This window comes from Cheilinus undulatus, linkage group 7, assembly GCF_018320785.1.
Source record: "Cheilinus undulatus linkage group 7, ASM1832078v1, whole genome shotgun sequence".
Classification (NCBI taxonomy): domain Eukaryota; kingdom Metazoa; phylum Chordata; class Actinopteri; order Labriformes; family Labridae; genus Cheilinus; species Cheilinus undulatus.
In genome coordinates, this window is record NC_054871.1 from 49625231 (window position 1) to 49634269 (window position 9039).

A 9039-nucleotide genomic window follows, 5' to 3' on the forward strand; every position below is an offset into this window, starting at 1 on the left:
ATCAGTTTCTTCCACTTGCAGGTCTTAGAAGCCAATAATAACTCCATTGAAAGCCTGGAGGGACTTCATCATCTTCCTAAACTGGAGGAGGTCCTTCTGAGAGACAACAGTATCCTTTGAATAAATGGTTTCTCAAATTCATAGCTTTGTTTTGGCAGAGAACTTCCTGTTCTGGCTCTGTTAAATCATAATAAGAGAGGTCGATTATATCCGAGTCGTCCTCTCAGTGACTCAGCAAACATGCGAATCAGCCCTGCAGAAACAGCCACGCTAACGAGTGCGAGCATCTGATGTGGTGTGAAGAGCGAGATGTAAAAGATTCTCTGCAGGCAGCAGTGTTTAGACTTTAGATAATTACAGCCAGGATAGATTGGAGCTGAACAGAGGAGGAATTTGTTTTCACCTGAAACTTTTGTTCAGTGATTGATTAAATGAAGTGAGCGCTGACGGACTCAGAAAGCAAAACAGCATCATTAGGAGAGGAAGACATTTAACAGCAGGCGCCCTGTCCTTCATGCATCACTTCCTCTGATAAACTAGAGAGGAGCTCATGTGGTCTGCAGGTCTGTACTCTCAGGCTCTGATGTAGTAATGACAGCGTGGTGAGTTTCACCTTTCATAACAGTCAGACTGCAAACATTTGTGGTTGTACACATAACCTGTAAATATTGGTCCTTCCAAAAATGTCAGACAACAAAACACCATTTGGCCTGGGTTCATATCCTCATGCTCACAAAGCTATGCCAAGGTCAGACTGTGCATTATTACCATTATTATAGTTTGATAGCAGACGTAAGGTTTCAGGATCCATCACTCTGATTGTTTCATGTTTTCTTTTGTGTCACAAGTGGGATCTACATTTGAATTTATCCTCAAATGTTTAGAAATCTGGTTAAAGAAAATGCAAATATATGCATTTTTCCTTCCACTGCTGTTTTAGGAGTCAACAGGCGAGCAGTAGTTGAGACTACTCGTGAAAAACACTGCAGGAGAAGAGGGCTTAATGTCAAATTGATTTGCAGTATAACATCTAAAGCAGGGGTTCTCAACCTTTCAGCCCGCGACCCCCAAAATAAAGGTGTCAGAGACCGGGGACCCCAACTGCACTTGAAGGTGGCTGAACATAGCCATGCACTTTCAAGAGTAGTCATGTGGAGACAACGCCACCCACAAGGGGGGAAAGATGGGAGAGCTTTCTGGGGCCCAGCCAAATCAGACCCAGCTAATCGTGATCCATTTTAAAGTTAAGCTGTGGTATATGCTTATCAAAGAAACAAATATCTTTTCAATTCATTTGTGCAGCAAGTAGCCCTCTTAAAAATGTAAATCCTTTTGGTTAAAACATAATTAAAATGCATCAAAAAAAGCTTAAATGGGTTAATAATGGCAAAAAATGGTGAGAAAGATGGTGAAATTATGTTTAAAAGTTGCAGAAATAGGTTAGAAGTGCCAAAAGTTGGATAAAAATGGCAAAACAATAACCAAAATTTGCAAAAATTGGTTGAAAAGGCAAAAATGGGCATATAAAGTGGTAAAAGGGGATTAAAGAAGTGGTTGAAATGGTGTTAAAGTACCAAAAAATAGGTGGAATTTGGTGAAATAGGATGAAAAATTGATATAAACTGACGAAAAGGGTTAGCTGAGGCAGAAATAGGCAGACATGGGTTAAACTGGCAAAAATGGGCATAGTAAATTGTGAAATGTGGTGTAAAAAGTGGTAAAGAGGGGTTAATAGTGGCAATAATGGGTCAACAGAGCCAACAATAGGCGGAGAGATTTGGATTAGAAGTGGCAAAAACAATACATCAGTGAAAAATGACTCTTTTATTCAGCTGACATTCTCAAATGCAAAGCAATGTAGGTCTATTTAGAAATGTTTAATCTAACCCCCTCATACTGAAAATCACTGCTTACTAGGGGTGTAACAGTATTTGTGTTTGTCCCGAACCGTCACAGTTAGGTGCATGCAGCCTCACGATGAATACGTCTGAACCTATCCAAAAAGGAAGAACAGGAAAAATATTTACCTGCTGATTTAGGGGGCAGTAATGTTCATAAGTTTGAGGAAGAAGAAGAAGTCAGCTGAATGAAACAAACAAAGAAGAAAAGTTCACTCTGTTGCATGACATGCAGACAGAAGAGACCCCTTGACTCCTTCCTCTCTTCATCTCTGCGCCGTTTTAAAAAGCCTCCAGATGTAAAAGCAGAGAGGGTTGAACCATTGCTATTACAATTTAAAGACTATACATGGACTGGTAGACGTAGAGAACATGGTCTTCAAGCGTTAAGCGCTCTGCTAAGACTATGTTGCAACGTCTCGTTCTATGTTTTCATGAGCCGCTCTAGTCTTCACTGACATACAGGAGTAACTACTGCACCAGCTTCTTACTAACAGTGGTGTCACAGGCACAGCACACTTCATGAATCATAAATATAGCACATTGCTCCAAAATGCATGTATGTAATTTGCATTTAAAGTTGTTTTTGTTTTCAAATTAAGAAATATAACACAGTTATTTTTTTTTTTCTTTTAAAGCTCGCATGGAGTTTGCAAAAAACTCATAAAGGCCAAAGGAGTTTTCTCTGAGCTCTGCAGCTCTGCAGTTCCTCTCAACTCATGACTTGGTTTTTGCTCTGATATCATTGTCAGCTTTGAGGCCCTCTCAACTAAATTGTGGAGATACCTGAGCTAAATTTACAGTGTTGTTGTAAATACCTGTGTCATTGTGATATTTTAGGTGTTTTATTTTTAGGCAGTTTGATTGTTTTTTTTCTAATGCTGTTATCATGTTGTCATGATGGGATACTGAGTGTAGATCAATTCTTAAAGGGGACATATTTTACCCTTTTAAGACAAGTTTATATTGGTCTCAGAGGTCCCCAAAATATTCCTGTGAAGTTTGTCACTGAAAAAACAAACACTCTAGTGTTGGTTTTTAGCATGTCTAAAAAATCCTCTGTTTCTGCCCTGCTCAGAACGAGCTGTTTCAGTGTCTGTGGCTTTAAATGTTAATGAGCTGTCTTACTCCGCCCCTTCCAGGAAATGGATGTGGCTCTCCTGATCCTACTCACAGGTGCCAGCTGAGAGGAGGATACAGATACAGAAAGGAGGGTGGAACTTTCTTTCAAGTGGGGAGGGCCAACCAAATATGGGGGCGGGGCTAACTCCCCACATGACATCATGGGAGGAAAATCTGAGAACGGCTTGTTTCAGCACACATTTTCTGAAAGGTGGAGGGGGGGGGGGGGGGATTTTTCTGATTCTTTGGGGGGATTGTGGACAGGCCAGGGGCACAAATTATTGTTAAAAAAGCCTGAAAAAGTGTTTTGTTTTTTTTTTTCTTAATATGGCCCCTTTAAGTTCTAGCATCAGTGTTACCTGCAGCCTTATTCTCTCTCCTTGGTTCCCTGGTCTCCTGCTACCTCTGCATGCAGCACACCTGAGTTCACTCTGCAATCAGAGTGAGGGTTGGGTATAGAGGAGCAGGGGGAGCATGGCATAGATACACACACTCTGCACATGGAAGCTTGGTTAGCTTGTGGGTTGCTCTCTGTTTTAATCTCATTTTAAGCCGGCACCTACAGCCTCTTTTGCTTCTTTGACTTTAATTACCTCCGCCAAGGAGGTTATGTGATCGGCAGGGTTGGTTTGTTAGTTTGTTTGTTAGTAACATAACGTAAAAAGTTATGGATGGATTTTGATGAAATTTTCAGGAAATGTCAGAAATGGCATAAGGAAGACTTGATTAGATTTTGGGAGTGATCCGAATCACCGTCTGCATCCAGGAATTTTTTTGAAGCATTCTTTACTATTGGGAGATAGGGCTAATGGTGGAGGCCTGTGCTCTCCGAGTGCTTTTCTAGTTTCTTAATTGACTGCATGTTTAATTAATAAAGCTTGGAGTATGTGTTGGTGTCTGTTTATAGGTTACTGGTCTCTTTGAGTTCGAGCTGTACTTGAAGGTTGCAGCATAACAAAATTAAAGAGTGAAGGGGGCTAAATTCTTTCAGACTGAGCTGTTTGTTTTTTTTTTAATGCAGGGTGTGCTCTAAGGGACTTGTTTTTGTTAAAGTTAAGACAGCCTGTTGCGCTACATAGATGAATCTTTGTGTTTGTAGCCAACATCTGATGGATGAGTGACTGACTCACATGGAAATGTCGAAGCAGCGATCGACTCAAAGTTACAAACAGCTTCACTACGAGTCCTCTCTGTGAGTGTGCATTAAACACTTATATTCACCTCACAGAGCTTCTGCAGAGGTAATTAGCAGCAGCAGGTTTTTTACACTGTTACGATTATCCATCTGCTGTCATGTGCAGCCAGGAGTAGCACACCAGGGTATAGGAGGGGTTGGGAGCAGTGACCTGAACGGGTCACGATCAGCTCCATTTCTTCATCAGCTACTAAGCTAATGGTTTTAAAGGTCACATATTATGCAAAAATACACGTTTTCAGGCTTTTCTAGCAAAAATATTTGCTCCTGGCTTCTCTACAATCCCCCAAAGAACCAGAAAAATACCCCTTCTCTTTCTCAACCTTTCAGAAAATGTGTGCTGAAAAAAGCAATTCTAAGATTTTCCCCTAATGATGTCATGTGGGGAGGTAGCCCTGCCCCCAGGTTCAGTTGGCCCTGGCTGCTTGGGAGAAAGTTCCACCCTCCTCTACTTGTCCTCCCAGGAGAGCCACATCCATTAAGCCACACACAAATTTTTGTTAGGATCAGTAGGTCGAGTTTTATGTTGAACCCAAAATGCAGAACCGGAAACAGGTAAAGCGGTTAAATGGATAACAGGAGGTGGGGGGGGGGATCCAGGGTCCAGGGTGTGAGAGGGAATCCACAAGGACGTGAGGGCTGAAGGCGAGAGGCTTTGTGGGGGGAGGCTGGTCAGTGAGGCAGCGTGGCAGAGATTGGGCTTTAACACTGGCGGCTCGTGGAGGCACTGGAAGAGACAGAGGGAGAGCAGGATTAGTCACAGGTAACACACACGTAGGAGAAATCTCAAAAATGATTCAAAGTTTGCAACAAAGCACTAGGAGTTGGCAGATACCACATGAGATGCGGGAATAATCTGGCGCTGGTGAGAACTCTGAGCAGAGCTGAAGAGCTGGTGGTGATTGCTGTGATGAGGATCAGGTGTGCAGGTGCCAGGAGAGCCAGCGCAGAGTGAGACGCCCAATCTCTGTGAAGAGGAGAACAGAACTCCACACAGGAAATAGTCAAACAGGAAATAATTTAAATAAAAGCAAAATGCTGCAATCACCATAATTTTTTTCACCACATTTCTGACTTCTTATCTAAATATTTTTATGTCTTTTTCAGATTTTGTGACTTAACAAAGATATCTTAAATCATCAAGGATAAGTTCACATTTTTATACTTGAGGAAATCTGCAGACCTCAGACTGATGAGACAGTTATAACAGAAATTTGAGATTATCTCGCAAGCCGGATTAAACTGTTCCATGGGCCGGATTTGGCCCCCGGGCCTTGAGTTTGACACCTGTGCAGTAGGCCTATTGTGATGTAATCTAAATTTTGGTTTATTGCCCAGCCTTAGAGTGCACACCAGAGAGCTTAGGCTGTATACGAACTACCTGATGTGTGGGATGTAAACTACAGAAGCTCATCTCCACTTGGCCTAGAACTCTGTCAAAGTCACACCGTTTGTCCTCCTTTATCCCCCATTGTTTTGGAGGTCAGAGGGATGAAGTGGCACGTTACCGGGGAGACTGGGCGACAGGACATGTAGCCGATGTCAGAGAATGTCATGAATGAGACACAGCAACAGAACGGCAACCTCCTGTAGTTCCTGTTTGTTATGCAGCAGTCTTTTATGCTCAGTTAGTGTCCATCAGGATGCATCCTGTTCCAGTTATAAAATGAATCATTTCTCTGGCTTCAGTAATTTTGTAAATATTTGAGCTAATGAAGGGATGTAGATAAGGATTTGTTTATGAATAGTATCTCAGCTCCAGTTTGTATCAGACACGTTTGCCCGATGCTGGCAGCAGCGCTCTCCTTCTGTTTGTTTCTTCTGTCACTCTCCACATCCTCACAGCCAATTTTTCCTTAACTTTTGATGCTCAGAAATCTCCACGCTGGCAGATCTTCAGCCGCTGGCCTCCTGCCCCAAGCTGAAGCGACTCGATCTCCGCGGAAACCCCATCACTCAGACGGCCGACGCGGAGTCTGCGCTGTCCGAGCTGCTGCCCTCCATCACTGACCTGCTGCTCTGATGCGACGCGGGGCAGGAATCACTGCCATCATCGTCCTCTCGTCCTTCACGTCCCCGGCCTGTCTGTTTGTGAGAGAGCGAGTGAGTGGGTGTGTTTTCACACGTCTCGTGGCTCTGTCTGTTCCACTTGTTTGGACGAGTGTCAATCACGGCGACTGTGAGGCTCTGAAAGCCAGATGCTTCGGAGCAAATGTCAGAAAAGCTCTCAAACATCTTAAATCCAATGTCTAGACGTCTTCACGAGTGACTGAGAGCATGAGTGAGTTCTAACTGGTGTATTTCTTTATGTGAGTGTGGACGTCCAAATACTGCTAACACATATGCATGCAGACACACTGACTACAGAGGAACATGACTGTTAATGGATCAGTGTTCAGAAAGATGGCTTATCGCTTCAATGATCTCTAAAACGGTTCAGTTTAAAGTCATCAATCAGAGCATTTCACTCATTTTTTTAAAGGTTGTGTAAAGCATTTAATATATGACACTATACTGTTGCACAGTGAGTCACAGATCCGTAATAAACAGCACACATTGTGTCACTGCCTTCAAACAGATCTTTGTGTTTTATTTACAAAAATGACCTACATGTTTGGGATCTGCTAAAGGTTTTAGATTTACTCTTACTCTTAAAACTGGCCAGGACCAAACTTAACCAGCTTCCAATGGGGAAAGATGACCAAATCAGGGTTACCAGAGCTCATATCTGTAGATTAGGCCTGTACAATGTGGTAATAAAAGATGTCTGCACTTCAGTTGGACAGTATTGCAATTTGCAATAGGAATTATAATTGCTACTTGGGTTGAAATGGATCATTCCAGTTCACACAAAGAGTACCAGTGTGCAGAGATGCTGTTTTCTCTGCAGTCCACTCCCTCAGTGAATCAGACTCAGAGGGTCTATAGGTTTCACACATAACTGAAGCCATCTCCATTTTCTTGTGCTTTCTTTGAAATACAGCATTGTTTTCTTTAAATCTCTCTTTTTTTCTGTCTTTAAGGTGGCCCTAACACTCCATCTGAAAAGCTGTTCTATTTTATAAAGACAGCATCCCTTCTTTCCCATCTTAGGTGGCTGTCACACTAGGGATCCAAGTGCACTTGAGCCCAAAGTCCAGTTTGTTTTGGTCAGTGTGAATGCAATAAACCCCCCTACAAATGACTTGATTCAGTGTGTTGTGAAGTGTGTTGGGAACTATTCAAAATAACAGCATTCTGTGCAAACAAAAGGAGTTTCTCTAAAGAAATGCTAAACTGGGCTTTTAATTTGAAAAGCACAAACCAGACGTGCGCTCACACTGTTTCTTTTCTTTGACATTTTCTACCAGTGTGCAGACAGAAAACTTCACTAGTAGATATTTAGAGAACAACTTGATTAAAGAAGTAGTGAACACTTGAACATTTTTTTTCATCTGTACACTGAGGTATCTGACTGAATTAAAATAAAACACATCAATGATGGTGTTATTTCTGACATTTGCACCAAACTGATAAAAAAAAATCAGCATTTTATGACTTTTAATTAGCCTAAACAGACATAGATACCTACCGTTGGTGGGTTTCTATGTCACAAACTTTTATAGAAGGTGGAATGTTACCTCCTCTAACTTTCCCATTCAGAGACCACTCCCATCCTCGCCTGCACTGCCTCTGCTCAGAGAGCTCCGTCTTTTGTAACTACAAAGATTTGTTCATTTCTGACCCTTTTATGTCAGGATATAATACATTAATGGTTTCATGAGGATGCTCGCTTGGTCATCAAGGAAAATGCAAAGAAAAATAATGGTTCTGAAGAATTTATGAACCCCAAACATACAAATGTTAAGTAGCATGAAAATTAACAAAAACTGAAGTTTTAACAGTACTGCTTTCAGAATAACTTAATATTTGAAATAATAATTTAAAAAATCCTTCCTTTTGAAAAATACCTTAGATCTACAAAGTGTAATAGTGGCTCTTTCTGTAGACATTTTTGTAAACCTTTCAAGTACTGCTTCATACTAACATAACTACTGCCTTTCTTGTGGTTTTGTTATTGCACAGCCTGAGATAATGACTGAAATTGCATGTAGATTAATTGTGCAGCACTAGTGTAGATTCTACATAGAAACATGTCAGAAAGGATCAAACTGTGATGCAGATGGCCAAGCAGCTAGGTCTTACCTCATGTATGTACAGTGCCATGAAAAAGGATTTCCCCCTTTCTGATTCCTGAATTTTTTTTTATATTTATCACACTTTAATATTTCAGATCATCAAACCAATTTTAATATCTAACAAAGACAACTCAAGTAAATACAAATTCTGTTTCTACATGAAGATTTTATTTATTAAGGGAAAAAAAAATCCAAACTTATCTGGCCCTGTGTGAAAAAGTATTCGCCCCCTGAGCCTAATAACCGGTTGTTCCACCCTTGGCAGCAATAGCCGAAATCAAGCGTTTGTGATAACTGGTGATGAGTCTTTCGCATCGCTAAAATGCACGTGAAAGGTCAAAATATGATATCAGGGTTGAAATAATAAATTCAAAAGGTCAAAATATATGATAAAAAGTCAAAATAAGCAATTGAAAAGGTCAAAATTTGAGATAAAATAAGTGAGTGAAAATAATAAATTGACAGTTTAAAATATGAGATAAAAAGCCAACATCATACATTGAAAAGGTCAAAATATTAGATAAAGTCAAAATTATAATTTGAGGAGCGCAGATGGTCCAGTGGTTTAAAGCGCTACCCATTTACGCGGCCTGGGTTCGAATCCGGCCTGTGGCCCTTTACCACATGACTCTCTCCCACTCTCTTC

General features: G+C 41.1%; 1 protein-coding gene across 1 annotated transcript in view; it reads left to right on the top strand.

Annotated features, from left to right (window-relative positions):
• Window positions 1–7374, top strand: part of rabggta (Rab geranylgeranyltransferase subunit alpha) — a 33097-nt gene extending 25723 nt beyond the window's left edge. Inside the window, exons 16-17 of the mRNA XM_041791852.1 lie at window positions 22–109; window positions 6090–7374. Of these exons, the coding sequence (XP_041647786.1) occupies window positions 22–109; window positions 6090–6238 (237 nt within the window). The 3' untranslated portion in view covers window positions 6239–7374. The remainder of the gene's footprint in view (window positions 1–21; window positions 110–6089) is intronic.
• The last annotated feature ends 1665 nt before the right edge of the window (window positions 7375–9039 follow it).